This window comes from Panthera tigris, chromosome E2 (genome assembly GCF_018350195.1).
Source record: "Panthera tigris isolate Pti1 chromosome E2, P.tigris_Pti1_mat1.1, whole genome shotgun sequence".
NCBI classification, from domain to species: Eukaryota; Metazoa; Chordata; class Mammalia; order Carnivora; family Felidae; genus Panthera; species Panthera tigris.
The window spans coordinates 19914530-19932611 of record NC_056674.1 but is presented as its reverse complement, the minus strand read 5'-3'; the positions used below and the strand labels follow the sequence as shown (position 1 = coordinate 19932611).

Here is an 18082-nt window from a genome sequence, read left to right as displayed (position 1 = left end):
AGGAGAGTTAGGGCAGGGCTCTCTGGAGTGATCTCTGTGGCTTCTTGCTTCATTCACCCTCTAGGGTGCCAGAGCTGTGCTGGACTGAGCAGGGTTATGGGTGCCACAGACCTAGTCCATGGCGGGGACCTCTGTCAGTGCTCAGCCCTCCCCGTCCTCCCAGCCATCCCTAGAGGAGCAGGCTAGGAGGCTGCTGGCCCCAGCCTCGTGCCTGTGGTGTCAGTACAGGCCCAGCCAGGCAGATGCCCTTTGCCCTCTGACTGAGGGGTTAATCTCCTGGGCATGAGGGCAGGGCTGGGAATGTGGGCACAGGGTAGAGGAAGCCCATGGTCTCTTGCAGGCCTTGAAGCCCCTGGGAGATGCTGCTGGATGCTTTCTCAGGTGACAGTGGCCAAGCACCAACTGACAGTGGCTAAATCCATCCCATCCTGCCGCAGGCTCTCAGTTTCCCCTGTAAATCAGGGTGAGGCCATGGGCTCTGAAGTCCTGTCAGTCACTCCACAGAGATTTATGGGGCCGGGGGAAAGGCAGTTCCAGCAGAAACACCTGGACTGACCTCGGTGGTTGAGCCTAGAGCTGGCGTTGCGGGTCCCGGGGAGGGGCGCACAAGGTGTTTCCCAACCCCAGTGTCCCTTTGGGTCAAGGCTGGCTCTGGACCCCACAAGGGAGAAAGGAAGTGCCTGGTTCAAGTGGCAGAGCCATAGGCCCCCTCCAGAGCCTGCTGGGGCACCTTCCTCAGCCAGCACCACACAAGCCCCACTGGGTCATGCCCACCAGGGACTCACCTAAGACAAGCACACCGCCCACCAGCCCTGTTTTATTCATAGACATTTCCAGGAAAGTGAGCAGGGCAGCACTGACAGGGAGCCCAGCCAATATCTCCAGGGCTCTCTCAGCACAGGACTCAAAGGAGTCAGATCTCTCTCTCTCTCTCTCTCTCTTTTTTTTCAGGACAAAACAAAAAAACAAAAAACAAAAAAAACCCAACTTATTTTGCAAAAACACCTCCTCAATAAACAACATGTAAACAGAAACAGCTGCTTCAGGCTCCGCAAATGTCTCATTGCGTTTTCAAGGGCTTGTCCCTGGTGGGCAGTGGGGAGGGCTGGCACGGGCCATTTTCCTCTTCCTCAGGGGCTCCCTGGGGGTAGACCACAAAGCACAGCTCCTGGCCCCAGCGTGTCATGGATTCTGAGGACAGAGAGACAAACAAACAGATAGACCTTGGGATCCGACCCTGTGGGGCAGGGGCCCTCAGGGAGCCGCTCCCTTTGGGTGGATCCTGGACCCTGGGGCCACATCTTGGGGAGATGTCGGATGGTGGTTGGACCCCCTGTTGTCACCGCAACTGCCGGGAGGTCCTGCTCCAGGGCGAGTCCCTAACAGGTCACATATCTGGCCCCGCCACCTTGGGGAGGCTGCCTGGCTCACCTGTGAGTCTGTGCACACACTTTGGTTTGCTTCTCCAGAACACTCCCAGGAAGAAAACAGGCACCCCCGTGAGGATGATGATGACGCCGACTCCACACACCATGGGCTCCGAGATGAAGCTGAAGACCAGCAGGAATGCCCAGAAAACCAAGTACGCGATGGGGACCAGGAGGTTCACCTGGGGGAGAGCGACGGGACTGCTAACGGAGGCGCAGGACCTTCCCTGGGCCCTCCTGCCCCCCCACCCCAGCAGGGGTGGGGGGAGGGGGATCCCGAGGTGCCGCCCTTTTCTGGGAGCTGAGGCTTGAGGGTCTCCTGCTCTGGCAGCAGCCAAACATGCTAGAAACAAACTCATGGGATGGCCGTTTTGCCAAATGGTTGAGGGTTTGTCAAAGTTTCGGTGGCTCTGAGTTCCATGCAGTAACTATGTGTTGCTGGCTGCTTGCATTTGGCTGAAAGTCTGTCTCTCTCTCTCTCTCTCTCTCTCTCTCTCTCTCTCTCTCTCTCGGTGTTTCTTGTTTTTTAGGCACTGAGCACTTCTCCAGCTCCAGGATTTATATGCAAACAGAATATTTGCATTTAGCTTGATTAAGGCTCTTCTGTCTTTGTGTGTGCTCATGGAATTCTGTGTCTTAGCCTCGTTTTCCTGTCTGTAAACTGGGAGTATTCAAAGCACCCACCTTGTGGGGCTGTGATGAAGGCTGAATACATCAGCATACTTAAAGCCCTGAGCAGGGTGCAGCATGTGGCCAAAGCCGGAATACCTAATGCTGTCATCACTCCCATCCCCACCCTGACCCCCACCCCACACCCGCATGCCCAATGAGTGAAGGGGCGGCTCTGACAGTGCCGGCCAGCCCATCCTCCCCCAGGCCTCACCTTGATGGGCCTGTGGAGCGCTGGCCGCCTCCAGCGCAAAACGAGAAGGCCCAGGATGGTGACACCATAGCAGAGGTAGTTGATGAAGGACACGTAGTTGATGAGCGTGTACGTGTCTCCCACAAGCATGATGACCGCTGTGGCCCCGCACTGGGAGAGGACCAGGCTGAGGGTGGCCTCCCACCTGCCTCCGTCAGCCCTGTGGGCTGTCCTGGGCCTGCCGGCTCAGGCCAGGACGTTGGTGAGCCCAGGCCCTCCCCACTCCCTCCGTGGGCGGCCCCCCAGGGCCAGTGGGAATCCCTGCCATTACCACACTGCTGGGTGGCCCCGGCTCCCCTCCCTGCCAGCCTTGGTCCCACAACTTACACAGACAAGGAGGGCAGGGATGGGTGTGCAGTGTCTGACATGGATCATGGCCAGCAGGCTGGGCAGGTGCCCCTCTCGGGCCCCAGAGAAGCACAGTCTGGGACAGAGATTGGTGGGGGCCGTGAGCCCAGCCTTGGGCCCCCTACCAACCAGATCCCAAACCTCAGCTCCACACCTGAGGTCCCTCTTGAGCTGTCACCTCTGACCCCTACTCTGGGTCCCAGCAGCCCCACTGGCCAGTTCTTCCCTGTCTAGCCCACCTCCCTTTTGCTTGCTGTAGTTGAGTTGGGATCACATCTGTTACTGGGGGGTTCACTGTCCCAGCTTCAGGTGGGACCCACCTGGCAGGATTTGACTTCCTCTGGCCCCCAGTACTGATCACACACACCAGGGGGACCTGCCTTCCCTCACCATGACCCCTCCCACCCAGTCCAGTCACCTGGAGGAGGTGAACAGGTAGCCATTGATCCCTCCAAAAGTAGAAAGTGCCACGGAGACGGGCATGACCCAAGAAAAGTAGCCCAGCAGCTTCTCCCCGAAGGTCTGAGTGGACACAGAAAAGAGGTGGTGCGTGAGGCATGGCGGGACGGGCAGGAGCCGGGTACCAGCGGGACCCCACTCACCACGGCCACTGCGTTCGAGGCCAGCAGCTCCTGGGGGGACATGGCGGTGAAGTAGGCAACATTGGTGAAGGTGTACACAAAGGTCACCAGCGGGATGGAGATGACAATGGCACGAGGTAGGTTCCTGGGGGCAGTGGAGAAGTGTGTCAGCATCAGCCCTGGGGTGGGGGCTGGAAGATGGGGCCCAGGGACCCCAGCGAGGGAGGAGCTTTGAGTCTCCATCTCCTGGGTCTGCTGGTGGACTTGGGACAGATAAGGGGCAGCACTGCTGTCTCCCTGCCACCCCCCAGCCCCAGCTGGGCCACGCGCTGATGGGAGGAAGGGCAGATGGGGGAAGGGCCACGTCAAACCTTGAGGGGCAGGTCTAATGTCAGGACATAAAGAGAAAAGTGAATACAGCCAAAATCAGCCTTGAAGATCCCCAAATCCCCCTGAGGCCCGGTCCCTAGACCTGGGGTCTCCTGGGACTCCCTATCAGCCCCAGCCCCCGCCCCAGTGCAAACTCCTCTCTGTTGTGACCCTGGGTGAGTATCGGATGAGCCGTGGGCTTTATCAGTAGGGACCGTGTTATGTGCACATGTGTAAGTTTTGGGCAAATGCAAATAGCTGGATCCATTTTCAGTGGGACAGTGATACTCGGTGTTTCTGAGGCCCGGCAAGGGGCCGTGACTCACCCACAGCCATGCAGAGCAGGGCCAGGCTGGAACAGTGTCCCGGCTGTCTTTCCAGAGCCATCCCCGTGGGGCAGCACCATGGTCAGGTAGGTGACCAGACTGAGCCATAGGTGGCAGCAGGTCCGTGCAGAGAGGCTGTCTCTCCCATCGCCGCACCCCTCCCCTTCCCAGGGCCCGGCTGGGTGTCCTACTCACTTTCGAGGGTCAACCAGCTCCTCAGTGACGTAGTTGAGGAAGTTCCAGCCACTGAAGGCAAAGGAGCCCTGGAGGAAGGCCAGGGCCAGGTGACCCACGGAGGGTGTCATCCAGAAGTCAAAGGCATTGCTGGGTGTCAGCTCCTCAAAGTGTCCTGGGGGGTCCACAGGTCAAGGGTCAGTGTCCTCTCCCCACCCTGGTGCACGGCCCCACCCAGGCCCTACCTTGGAAGATCTGGACGAAGCCCACGCCAATGATGAGGGACAGGGCCAGCAGCTTCCCACCGGTGAAGATGTCCTGGATGCGTGTGGCCCAGCGCACGCTGGAGCTGTTCACCCATGTCAGGAGCACTGAGAGGAAAGGAGAGTGGGTGGGTGGGCCTCAGCCGAGTCCAGCCCAGGCTGTAGGAGGGCGGCATCCCCTGTAGCAGCTGGGGTGCCAGAAGCCCACCCCCTGAGGCTGAGCTCACAGGGGGCTGGAGGCTGGAGGCACCCCCCCACGCCCCCGCAGTCCTCCCACACAGGGGCAGGGGGCATGGTGCGGCCCCAAGGTGGGCGCTCACTCAGGCAGGCCATAGAGAGTGCACGGGAGGCAGCAGCTGGGGGGATGCAGTTGGGGAACACGGGCTGCAGCACGTAGTTAGAGAAGGTCATGGAGATGACAGCCAGGCTGGTTGGGTACATGATGAGGACCGCACTCCAGAGCAGCAGGAAGCTGGAATGAGTGAGGGCCTGCCTGGCACAGGCATCCCGCACCACCCCCCCCTCCCCGCCACCTTGGCCAAGCAGGTACAGGTGTGGGAGCAGGGCTGCGCCCTGGGCCGTGGCACCCAAGGCTGGCACGGGCACTCAATGCCGGCTTCGGTCCAGGAAGGCAGGGCTGGCCCCGCTGGGGTCTCCACTCTATCAATGGACTGCTTCAACAGAGACAGCATTCAGCACAGTTAAACAGCTATGGGCTGCCCTTGGGCAGGTGTCCAAAAGGACTTGGGAACCAACCACCTTTCTAATGGCCATCTAGCCTCTGGTCACAGGCTGTTTTCCTGAGCTGGAGCTGTTCTGGAACCTTTAGTTACGGCTCCAGCTGGAGCTCTCAGCAGAGCCTATGGCTGCAGGTAGCTGGCTCTGAGCTGTGACCCCTGAGGGACCGGACCTTCCGAGGAGCTGTGGCTGGGGGTTGGGAACGATTTATGTCCCTTCTGCCCGAATCTCAGCACCACAGGATGCCCACATGGGAGCAGGGACTCTGCTCAGGCTATGAGGCCCAACCTATTCCGGGGGGGTCCTGCCTGCACTCAGGGGAGGGCCTGTCTCTGGGGATGCTCCTGGACCTTGAGGGTGGGGACTGCCTCATCCAGGGACACCACTGACCTCTGGACCACCATGCTCTGTAGATTCGTCTTGGTCCTCACCTTTACTCTGTGGCGTCTGCAACCCTAGAAGCTAGGTGCCCCTGGGGCGGGGTCTTGGGTCCTCCTCTCCCGCCCACCTTCTTCTGCTTTCTCAGGTCGCAGTTGCCTCCAAGAACCCTCTCCCCAGAGCAGAGAACTCATGGGCACACCCACAGGGGTGTGCACGCCCTGCCAGGGCCCCGTCTGCCACTACCCCATTAAAGGCTCTGGACCACATCCCTCAGGACCAAATTTTGCACACTTTAGCCTAGACTTTTCCTCTGGGATCCGGACAACTGCCCCGCAAGGCCTGACTACATCATCTCCCCGGATATGCCGCAGACCCCAGCAGCATGGCAGCCTTCCCCCAACCTCCCCGTCCCGGGAACTGCTGTCAATGGAGCCCACCAGTGGGAAAGCGGGTGTCACCTCTGCTGTACCCACCTCTCCCTCATGCCACACTGGCCACCGCGTCTTCCGCATTTAGGCTCTTACAAGGTTCTGGGATCTTCCTATGCCTTTATTCAGGCCCTCGGAATGGTTCAGCTGGACAACTACAATAGCTTTGACCCCCCCACCCCGTCCCCAGGCTCCCCCAGCGCCTCCAAGCCCCCACACCTACCATGGATCTGACCTGCCTCTGGCCACACCAGATAGTCGAGCACACCCTCCAAGCCTTGGTGCAAATGTGTTTTCCCTGGAAACCTTTTGAGGTGGTGCCACCCATTCCCTTAGCTGCCGGCCCCCCCCAGCACACCCTCAAAGCAAGGATCTAGGTCCTCATCAAGTGTAGAGGGGCTCTTTCCCTTCTGCACTGTGAACAAGTTGAGGGCAGGAATGGATCTTTTTCTCCCTGGTCCTCAGCACATAGTAGGTGCTCAGCTAATGCTTACTGGTGCATAAAGGAATGCTGGGGAGCTCCTCAAAGGAGAGCTCTTGCAGGGCATTGATAGGAGTTATCATGCCCCCTGTCCCCCACCACACACATATGGGTTTACTAAAATCTAGGCTGTCCTTGCCTTATTGCTAGCCTCACCCAGGTGCAGATTAGGCTTAAGGAAATATTTGAAAGGAAGCACAGAGAGGTCAGGGGGCCAGCCGGAGTGTCCTGCCCACCCTGGCCTTGGAAGGCTCCCCAACACCCCCACCTCCTTCTCTCCATCCACCCCATGATCTCCCTGAGATGTGAGAAAAAGAGGAAACCAAAGTCCAGGGCCCCACTGGCCATCCATTCCGGATTGTCATGCCCTCCCCCACTGACCCCACGGGTGCCCCAGACTCACCCAGCCAGGCCCCCGAAGATCTCGGTGACATAGGCATAGTCCCCGCCAGACTTGGGGATGGCGACTCCCAGCTCCGCGTAACAGAGGGAACCCAGGGCAGTGACGCCTCCACCCAGGACCCAGACGAAGAGGGCCAGACCCACAGAGCCCGAGTGCTCCAGGACCCCCTTGGGGGAGATGAAAATGCCCGAGCCGATGATGTTCCCTGGGGTCGGGAGAGATGGGGAGGCATCAGGTCTGGGGTCCCCTTAGCCCAGCCTTCTCCTCAGGCTTCCAGATGCTACAGTGAGGAAGGGAGCCTGGGCTGCTCCCTGGAGAAGGAGGAGGGGGAAGGTGAGCCTGGAGGCAAATGGATGCCACTGGGCACCTCAGACCTTGCAATCCCCACTCTGGGCTCATTATCCCCCCTTCTCCAGGCCCTGGCCTTGTCCTTGCAATTCAGGAGATGAGTCCTGTTCTGAGTTCCTCTGCACCCCCACCCCCACCCCATTTACTCCCACCAGGCGGGGAAGCACAGGCGAGGAAGTTCCATCACCCGAGCGGTGGCAGACTGGCAGCCTTCCTGTGCATCCTCACAGGGCCCAGGCTCAGCCCCTTGGCCCTGGCCGAAGCCTCCAGACTTGTCAGCCTCCAGCCACCTGCTCTCCTTCCAACCTGCTGGCTAGAGCTGGCCTCCTAAAGCAAGACCTTGACCATGACACTGTCCTGCTACTTTCCCATTGGCCAAAGTCCAAACTCATGGAGTAGCTCAGGGAGTGGCACCACCTCCACAAAGCCCTCCTTGACCATGCCAGTTTGGGGTCCTCCTCCCATGTCACAGTCCTGTCCTTCCCCAGACCTTGTCCCGTACTTTCTTTCTTTATCTTCTCTCTCCCCTTTCCTTAAAAGGGAACCCGCTTCCTGGGCTCGTCCCTGACCTAAGACCCAGACTGTGGACAAAGACTCTGAAGAGACCTTGTTTCCCGGCACTGTTAAAATGTGTCAGGTCCTGGGCAAGGGCCGGTGGGGAAGAACTGGTGCACTTTCAGGACCGGGGGTTGGTCAGCAGCCATCGCTGAAGGAATCGGGTGGGCAAGGGCAGGCTGGCAGAGACCCGGCCAGCCTGGGGTCTGGACACAGACCGCCTCTCCCTTGAGACAGCCTACTGGTTGCAAAGAGGAGTCACTGCTCTAATCCCAGGGGAAAGCCCAGCTGGCGCTCAGGTCACCTTTCCAGATCCATCTATACAAGAGGTTATCGTGAGGATTTGGCAAGGAATCTAGGAAGCCCTCTGCTCACTTACAGCTGTATCCAGATGTACCTAGCATTTTTGGCGTGGTTCTGTGTACTCTCTGCAGCCATACCTGCTTGGGTTCACCTCCAACTCCCGGTGTGTAGTAAGTGCTCAATACACAGCTGTTGAGTAAACTAATGGATGAGTGAAAGGCCTGATGTCCAAAGTGGCACCAATACCTTGGCATGAAAGACTGATTTTCTCATCTGTGAAGTGGGGCAGCTTTCTCTACTCGACTCTCCTGGAAGAGGAGGGGAGTGGCCAGCCTCTGAGGCTCAGAGGCCAGTGGAATCTGCCTTGGTCATGGAAGCCCTCCCTGCCCTTGGGGATGACTCTGAGTCTTGCGGAGTGTGGTGGGTGTCAGGGGGTGCTCTGTTGATTCATGGTGTCTGGGAACGCTCAATCAAAATGCTCAGAGGGCCAAGCTGTGGTCTGCAGAGCAGATTCTCAGGATGAACAAGGCTCTGAATACCCACTGAGCTGTGAGCTCCCTGGCAGTTAGGGCAAAAAGGGCAATGTTCTGGGTGACCTGGGTCTCACCATCTGTGCAAATAAATTAGGTCACATCACTGGTGATTTGCACAAGGGCCCGCCCAAGAGGAAATAATCCCAGAATGCGCAGGCCACAAGAATAAAAAAGCAACCCTGCTAGGAGCTGGGGCTCAGCCCCTCAACAGGATCACCCCCACCTGCCAGGTCTTGTGGGACAGTGCACACCCATCAGGGCAGAGCCTGCCTGTTCCACCTGCCAGGCCCACAGGCAGGTCTGGCCAAGGACACAGCTGTGGCCACCAATCTGCATGCATTCCTTGTCCACGGTGCTACCCCCCACCCCGCCCCCGGCCGACACAGATTTCCAGTCTGGACGGCCACGGTGCCCCACTTGGTTTTCCAGTCACATCCCAGGAGCCCTAAATACATCCAGATAAGGACGAAAGAATTCCTGTCCCCCAGCCCCCAGAGGTAAGCTGTGCCCTCAGCCAGCTTCCAGGGGGAGAGGAGCCGCCTCCCTTATCTACCCGGGGGGCCTGGGGCCTGGGTCAGCTTTCTAAAGGGTCTTTGAGTTCGCTCTATCCGGCAGCAGGGCCTCTGTTCTCAGGACCTGGTGGAGTGGGATTTGCCAAAAGCCAGTGAGGTTGGAAGCCAGCGGGGGCTGGGTGGCCTTGGAAGGAGCTGGGTGCATTCAGGCTGGGGACATCCAGGGACCCGAGCAACCCAGCCCATGGGGACCCCAGCGCTCTATACAGTTCAGCACAGTAGGGCCTCATGGGCATAGCCCTTGGGAAGCTACACCTGGCATCTTGTCCTCTAAAGCTGGGGTCTGAAAAGGGACACATCACTAGCCTGTGCTCAGGAGCGGGAGACTCCAATGCTGGCCCTGGGGGATGGGCCAGGGGATCATTTTGTTTGGACACATGGCCTCAGCCTACAGTGCAGGACTTCTCCCCACATGGCTCAGCGGAACACGTGTGTCAGCTGGTGCCTCTGAGGTCTTTGCGGGCTTCTCCCTGTGGGCCTGGACAACCTCTAGCACCTTCCCCCGGGTCTGTGCTGGAAGGTGGCAGAAAACCCACTGAAGTCCACTGGCTGCTCTGGGCACCACATGGGCTGGGTGGGGCTCTGCAAGGATCCACAGGGGCTGTGGGCTTGGGTGGGCGGTAGAGGGCAAGGAGGAGGACGCCGGGGGCGGGGGTGGGGCCTCCAGCATCTGAATGATTCCAGGAGGCGTGGCGAAGGGACCACAGAGCTGTGAGGGATATGGCAGGGGTGCCTGCCCAGCCCTCCCAGTGGTGGTGGGTTCAGGCCTCCCTTCTCAGCCCTCGTGTTCAGGCCCAGCAGGATCAGCTTTGCTGGACTCAGGACACAGTAGTGGACAAGGCCAGACCTTGGGGAAGCCTGCTCTGGAGAAAGAGGCGGAGGGGCAGGAAGCGGGGAGCATGGGCTGGGCAGGGAGAGACTACCATGCGCCTGGTCAGATGTCTGCTGACAGTGGGCTGGAGAAATGCAGGTTCCAGGGTCTCCACATTCCCACTCACCCAGTGGGTCCTCGCAGGGCCACAGCGCCAGCACAGGTGGGTGAGGATGTGAGTCCCCCACCAGGAAGTCCCCCTTCAGTCTCCTCCCGCCCCTCTTCCCTCAGCCCACACCGGGTGGCTTTTATCACATTAAGATGTTTGGCCTGATGGGGCTTACTCGGCTCCGTGGAGGAACGAAGAAAGGGCCATTGTTCTTCTGGCTGTTGCGGTGCGCGCTGACCTATTTTTGGGAGGCAGTGGCCGACCGTGGAGGTCGCAAGGGTGGACGGTGGAGGTCATGTTGGTGGAAAGAGCCAACTGCCCTCGGTGCGTGTGGGTGGAAGGTGCAGAGTCTGATTTGGGGAGGGGGACAGGGAGGTCCCATCAGGCCAGGCTGCTGGCACCACCCCTCATCCCTAGAAACACTTTCAGCAGTCAGCTGTGTGACCTCAGGCCAGTGCTGCCCTTCTGGACCTCAGTTTCCCCTTTCACCAGGTCAGGCCACTGAGCTAGTGGGCAGCAGAGGGCTGGCTCAACCCAGACTTTGGCAGAGGTGTTGCTGGGCAGGGTGGACACATCCCGCACATTTGCAAAGGCCTAAGGAAACACAGTCTGCTCGGGGGCCCATGTCCCTCACTGTGTCAGGTGTCTCCTCAGCTTGCTAGTTTCCCAGAAGCTGCAGGAAGCCCTCCCTGACCTTCCACTTTGGCCCCTATAACCTGGATCCTGCTCTACTCCCATGGTACATGGAGGATGGCCAGGAAGTGATTTTTGGCTACCCTGCATGGGTCCTGAGTCCCCAGAGGGTAGGGTCTGTGATGAGAAGCCTCAGCCCCTCAAAAGGACAAAGAACCCACAGGGCCTAGGTCATCTTACATACGCCTTGCCTTTCTGTGCCTCTTTTAGCGAGCAGGCTGACAATGGGGGTTCTTCCTGTCACACTGGCCTGCTGGCCTGACAGAGAACAGCTCTGGGGCTCCTGGGCCTGATCAGGGGCTGGCCATAGGCCAGACCTCCTTCCCTTGCTCTGGGCAACAAGTCTCAGCACCTCCCCGTTAGGATATGACCCATGAGGCCTCTGGGAAAGAGTTTCAAATTCCCTTCAGTAGGTCCCTGAGGCCACAGGCAGAGGCACTAATTGAGAATCCCCAGATCTGGGTTCGAATCCCAGATCCCTCTTGGTGGGGGGCTGTGGACAAGATACATCACCTCTCCAACCCTTCTTGGCTACAAAGTGGGAAGAAAAGGCAGCGATGCAGGGATGCCCCCACGCTGCTTCGCATATCAGAGGCCCCAGGAAGTGCTTATGGATCTCACTACTGTCATCAACCTTGAAGATACCCCAGGCCACCCAATCTGGCTTTTGGAGACCTGATCCCCATGGGACCTCTGTATGCTGGAGTCCGTAGCCAGAGCTCTGCTTTAGGGACCCTGCTGTCCCCCTGGGTGAAGCCCGTGACTCCAAACACATGAATGTCCTTAATGAGCATGTGTAGGCATCCCTCTGAGGAGACAGAAGTGCCCATTGAGGTTCTTGGCAGAACTCCAGGGAGGTGAGTGGGGATGCCTCCAGGACATGTCTGGAATTGCCAAATGACTGGCGTGTACTTCCGGCCTAACCCACTTTCCTTTTAAGAGAGGGATGAGCAGAAGTGTGGAGCTCTCTCTGCCTGGCTCAGCCCAGCCCAACCCCACCTAAGAAGCCTCGCCTGTGCCCCATCTCCAGGCTGAGTCAAGGTCACCGATGAGCTCCACAACGCTGGATCCAGTCATGCACCCGCAAACCGCATCTTACCTGCCTCATCAGTGGCATCTGGCATGTTAACCCCTTCCTCCAGCCTCAGCCTCCCGGCCCTCCTCCCACCTTGCTGGCTGCTCCTTCTGGACTCCTCTGCTGGTCCTTCTCTTTCCTGACTTCCAGATTTTGAGTGCCTGTGGCTCAGCCCCGGGGCCTTGGCCCCTTTCCTTCCACACTCCCTCCCTTGGAGACCTCATCCAGTCCCCTAGCTTCTGTTGGCAACTCCCACATTTATATGCCTACCATGGACCTCTTCCCTAAACTAAACCCGCATATCCAACTAATTACTCTACAAATAGGCATCTCAAATTTCCCATGGTCAAAATGAGATTCTGGACTTCCAACCCCTTTCCCTCAAGAACCTACTTCCCTCACAGTCTTTCCAGATCAGTACATCGCAAACCTGGCTCCCAAAGGCTCAGGCCCGAACCTGATGTCACCCTTGACTCTTCTCCTTCTCCCACACCTCATATCTAGTTCATCCCAAATCCTTTGGTTCCACCTTCCAAACACATCCAGAACTGAACCTCCACTCAGCACCTCATTGCCACCACCCTGCTCTGAGCCACCACTATCTCTTTGGGTGACTCAGTACTCTCCTGACCAGGTTTCCTGCTTCTACCCCTGCTGTCCACAGCTTCTCCATAGTGAGCCCCATCTCATTCCATCCCATTCCATCCCATCCCACCCATCCTATCCCACCCCATATCCTATCCCATCCATCCCATCTCTTCCCATCCTCTTCCATATACTACCCCATCCATCCCATCCCATCCCATCCATCCCACCCCATCTAATCCATCCCATTCCATCCACCCCATCCCCTCCCATCCATCCAATCCCATCCCATATCCAATCACATCTCATCCCATATCTTACCCCATCCATCCCATCCCATCCATCTCATCCCATTCCATCCTTTCCCATCCCATATCCTACTCCATCCATCCTATCCCATCCCACCCCATGTCATCTCATCCCATCCTGTCTTATCCCATCCCTCGTCTGCTCAAAGCCCTCTCCTGTCTCACAAAGAGAAAAAGGCAAAGTTCTCACTGTAGCCAGGAAGGCCCACACAAATTGGGCCCCTCCCACTCCTGACTCATCTCCTACCTACAATCTTCCCCACCCCCTATCTTAATTTTGTCACCTTAGCACTTATCATTATCCCATTGGCCGAACATTCAGTTTGTTTATCATTTGCTCTTTCTCTCCCATGCTCGAATGTCAGCTCCAAGAGGACAGGGCTTTTGTCTGTCCTATTCCCTGTTGTATCTCCAGCACCCAGAACAGTGTCTGGCATTGTTCTGTACCTAGATGAATGAGTGTGTCCAGTGCTGGCAGCCCCCCACCCCCCATTGTAGCTTGAGCTGACTTGACCCCCAATGGTGTCCCGAGCACCAAGGGCATCTGATCTGGGCTGGTTGCAGCCTCAGTCTGTTTGCTCATCTGTAAATCAGGGGTGTGAGACACAGACAAGCTCTTGTGTGGCTTTATGTCTCTTCAGGGTCCCTATGAGGAGGTGCTGGGCTTTTGCAGAGGGCCATCCTCTGAGCATACCAGCCACCACCAGCCCTGGGGACAACAGAAAGGGGCCTGGTCATGGTGGGATGAGCAGGATATGGGGTTCACTGAAGCAGGCCTCTGAGTCCCTGAACACTCCTGAGCCTGACACAAAAACACGAGCATGGGCTGGATACCCGAGTCCAAGGGAGAGAGTGGAGGACAAAAACGCCTGGTGAGCACACCCAAAGTGATTCCCACTCTGCTGGACCTGGGCATGCCCATTCCTTGGGTGTGGATCGGGAGAGGCAGCTGGCCAAGGTTCTTGAGTCAGGACAAGAGATTTTGTACGTACAGTCCTGGGTGGGAGTGGGGAGTCCCGGGAGATTCCTTTGTCCATTTGTTCATCCATCCACCCATCCATCCATCCATCCATCCATCCATCCATCATAAAGTGGGGGACTCGGGTCAATCCTCGATAAATCCCAACCTTCTTCCATCAAGGGCTCTGAATCTGGCTCCAGTTTTGCCCAGCACCAGAACAGTATGAAGAAGGGCACTGGATTAGAAGATTGGGTCCAAATCTGGTTCCAAGTCCCAAGTCTACTGCCTGCAGAAGTGTCATTTAACTTCCAACCCCAGTTTCTACATCTGTAGAATGGGTATAAACACTTTCATCTTGCAAGGTGGGCATGAGAATCAAGTGAGATAAAGGGGGAACACGATTTCATGATGTAGTAAGGGGTGTTTTTCAGGCTAGGCATTAGACATGGTGGTGTCTTACATAGCCCCTGCTCCACTGGCTCACTTTCCCCCAGGCCGGCCTGTTCCCCTCCAGGTGTGCTTGCTGGGGCCAGGAGGTGCTGTTCTAAACACACTTCAGGCAGAGTCTGACTCCAGCCCAGAGCCCTTCCATATCATTCCATTCCCGAAAGCTCCCACTCCTCAGCCTAGGACAGGGCAGAGGGTACAAGGAACGAGAATTATAGGATCTTCTGGAAGGGGCTATTTGAAGTCTTCGAGATAACAAGTGCAGGATCTGGTAACAAGAAAGACTGTGGAGTAGAATATAAAGGCCTCAAGACTTTTAAAGCTAAAATATGACACTCTGGGGGTGCCTGGGTGGCTCAGTCGGTTAAGCGTCCGACTTCGGCTCAGGTCACGATCTCACGGTCCGTGAGTTCGAGCCCCGCGTCGGGCTCTGGGCTGATGGCTCAGAGCCTGGAGCCTGCTTCTGATTCTGTGTCTCCCTCTCTCTCTGCCCCTCCCCCGTTCATGCTCTGTCTCTCTCTGTCTCAAAAATAAATAAACGTTAAAAAAAAAATTAAAAAAAAATAAATAATAAAATATGACACTCTGGAGACATTTTTCACTTTGACCAGGTGGCCCAGGGCAGGAAGGTGGGATCAGATGTGTGAGATAGATAGACTCCACAGAACAGCATGGGGAGGGGGAGAGGGTGGGGTCCCCAGGGCATCAAGTGGGAAGAGCAGTGCAGACCCTGACTCAGCCACAGAGGCCTCCTCCCTCATGTCCCGTCCCCTTCTGGTTCACATCCATTCTCTCCTCGTCCGTCTCCTGCCTTCTGGGACCCTTCACAGCTCCCCAGGCAGGGTCGTTGGACCACCAATGAGTGTCGCAGGTGGGGGTCAGGTCTTCTGGGTTCTCCTCCTGAGTCGGCCACCCTTGGCCAAGTCACCTCTTACCCCAGCTCAGTCTTCAAGGCCTGGAGACCAAGGGGGCAGTGGACCTGGAACAGTGGGAATGGACTGAAACGGGGCGGGGCGGGGGGGGGGGGGTGGGCACCACAAGGGCAGAGCTGGGATGCACGGGGCTATTCTTACGGGGTCCGTCCTGCAGAAGACATGTGACGGTGGAGGAGGCCTCCTCTGGTCCCACCGCCACCGTCAGGGTCCTCTTTCGAGGAGAGAGGAGCCAGTGGCCTCCACCTGCCCTGAAGCAGATAGGGTGCGGGAGGAGGCAGAGTAGGAATACAGCTCAAGGATGCCTGCTTAGCTGAGGTAGCCCAGGAAGAGCCGTGTCGCGCCCTGCACCTTCCTGGCACTGTAGCTGGCTCCAGACACGGCCAGCCTCTTGACTCCATCATGTGTGGGCCAGGCAAGACTCTAACCAGTATCCCGGCCAAATCCTTGGGACCAACACTTCCTCCCAGCAGCAGACAGGCAGGGACGTCCTAGGGCAACGAGGTCACAGGAGCGGCTCCTGGAAGATTCCATTCCAGGGCAAAGGGGGTGAGATGGGGGAGCTACCTGGACAGGGGTTGCGTTCTGGGGCAACCTTCTGCGTGAGCGTGGGGATGGCCACGAACCAGATCCCAGCCCCAGTTCAGGAGCTCCCAGTGTGGGGGCAGCAGAAGAGGAGGTGAAGACTCCAGTCTGCCCTTCTGAGCCTCCAACTTTCTTCATCTTCAGGGGTCTGAGGATGGGTGGTGGGCAGGGGGGTACACAAGGCCTCCCTGGCTGGCGAGGGGGAGATCTGGCAGGCAGGATGAGAGCAGTCAAGACCCCCGTCATTCATCCCCCCACTCTGTCTCCTGGAACACAGGGGATGGAACAGACTACTCCCAGGAGGGTCTCTGAGGCACTTGGTGTGGACACGGGCACAGGTCTAGGTTACCTAGTTCCTGAGGAGTCAGTGTTCATGACTTGGGCCTTGTCCCCCGAGCCCTCTGCTGATCCAGAAGTCCCCATATGGGGGCAAGACACACGGACCCATTCTTAGGTGGGAAAGATGAGCCCAGAGGATGTGAGTGCCTGTTGGGATCCCTGCCCAGGAAGCAGGTGGCTTTTCTGCAGGCTTGGTATGCCCACCCCATCACTGGCCTTCCCAGTCACTGACTCTCCCCAGGGTCCTGCCACCAAACTCTGCAATAATTACATACTCTGAACCTATTTCCCCACTGGGCTGGCTCTACCTGTCCAGTCTACGCACAGGGCATCCTGCTTTTGAATAAATCACCCACACTGTATGGCACCTGGGTCCCACACACAGTAGGGGCTCAGCTTGAGCCACAGCCCAGAACTTGGGGCCTTAACCTGGGTCAACCTATCCAGTCCCCGTACTTACAAGGCTCCTGCACTCAAGGCAGGATTACAGTCACCTCCATTTCATAGATGAGAAAACTGAGGGCAACTCCCCTTGCCGAAACCACAGCAAATTAAAGGCAGGAGGGGGATTCCCAGGGGTGGATGGGACCTGTACCTCTCTCAGGTGCAAACATTTGGGGCTCCAGGAGAGGTGGGAACGAGAAGTCTTACTGCCACCGTGTGAGGGGTGACACCACAGGTGCTCTGGGCATCTCCTCACGCGTCCCACGGTCGCAGATCATAGGGGCGCCGGGAGCGGGGTGCTCCTTGTTTCGGGCGGCAGTGCGCCCCAAGCCTTTGGCCCTGCCACGCCAGGCACCCGCCCGCCCGGGGCCCCGCTCACCGATGATGATGGTGCAGGCGCTCACCAGCCCGATCTCCTTCTTGAGCGCCACCCGCTCCGAGGCGCCGGGGCCCGGGCCCGGGCCGGGGGAGGGCGAGGGTGCAGGGCCGGGGTTCCCGCGCCCGCTCGGCTGCTGCGTGTGGCCGGCCATGTCGCTGTCCCGCCGCGTCCCCGCTCCCCGCGCTGCCCAGTGTGTCCGACCGGCCGCCAGTCCGTCGGTCCGTCCGTCTGTCCGTGCGCTCGCGGCCTTCGCAGCCCGGACAGCGCCCACAGGCGGGCGCATGCGCTGGCGCGGGGCCCGGGCCCTGGGCCCCTGGCTGCGGGGGCCAGGGAGGGGCGGAAGGAGGACCGGTCGGCAGCCCCCTCCCCCACCTTCCTTAAAGGGAACTGCCCCCACCCCCCTGCCTGGGAAGGAAGGAGAGGACTTGGAGCAGACCTGGGAAGAACTTTCCAGTTGAACGAAGGAAGAGGCCCTCCCACTGCCGGAGTTACATCCAGTCGTGGGGTGAGAGTGGGGGAGCAGAGCTCAAAGGCAAGACTGTCCCTGCCCTCAACGAGACTGAGCAAGTTGGCAAAAATAATAGCTGTGTGTTTACTGGGACCCTCTGTGTGCCAGCGCTTCCATACTCCTTGAATCCTGGCACAGACCCCGAGTGCCCGCCTCCAGGGAGAAGGGTGGAGGTTGGGTCCATTCTACAGGTGGAAGTTGAGGCCCAGAGATGCGTAAGAAGCATCACAGAGCAAGTGGCAGGGCCCAGACGCAAAGCCTTTCTGATGCTTCCTTGGCCTCTGGGTGGTGATGGTGGGGTATGAGATACAGCTCTAGGGGGGATGGGGCTGCGTCCAGGAAGCCCTCGGAGGGTCAGGAGACCCTAAGCACCCACCATCAAAAGTCTGGCCTCCAACCCTCGTCCAGAGCCTTGAGAGAATCCCGGAAGAGGTTCTGCCCTAACCTCCCCACCTCCCCGCCCCCGCCCCGCCCGGCTGGGCTCTGGGCTGTGTCTGGCAAGTTCCATCTGCAGATTGCTGGTCACAGGTGAGAGTGGAGGCTAGGGGGACTAGAACTCAGGGCTTTGGCGAAGGAAGGGCCCCCGCAGTCCAGGCCCGCTCAAGGAGATGGGGCCACCTCAACTGGCCAGGAGACACGGAGAAGGGGGCTGTGGCTCCTGAGGACGTGGAGGAGGTCGGGCGTGCAGGGCCCC

General features: G+C 58.5%; 1 protein-coding gene across 1 annotated transcript; it reads right to left on the bottom strand.

Moving 5' to 3' along the window:
• Positions 1-809: 809 nt before the first annotated feature.
• On the bottom strand, positions 810-17040 carry SLC7A10 (solute carrier family 7 member 10). Its single transcript, XM_042970158.1, has 11 exons — positions 16881-17040; positions 6842-7046; positions 4731-4882; positions 4393-4518; positions 4169-4322; positions 3300-3423; positions 3116-3219; positions 2677-2773; positions 2311-2460; positions 1432-1609; positions 810-1191 (listed from the first exon to the last, which is right to left on the bottom strand). The coding sequence occupies exons 1-11, from the start codon at positions 17029-17031 to the stop codon at positions 1061-1063; spliced, it is 1572 nt and encodes a 523-aa protein (XP_042826092.1). The 5' UTR covers positions 17032-17040; the 3' UTR covers positions 810-1060.
• Positions 17041-18082: the final 1042 nt, after the last annotated feature.

Coding starts and splice junctions, on each gene's coding strand:
- SLC7A10 (XM_042970158.1), bottom strand. CDS start 17,031: ATGGCCGGCCACACGCAGCAGCCGAGCGGGCGCGGGAACCCCGGCCCT. Junction 3,424..4,168: donor GAGCTGGTTGACCCTCGAAA/GTGAGTAGGACA, acceptor CACTGCCCCCAG/GAACCTACCTCGTGCCATTG. Junction 2,461..2,676: donor TCCCTGCCCTCCTTGTCTGT/GTAAGTTGTGGG, acceptor GTCCTCTCCCAG/TGCGGGGCCACAGCGGTCAT.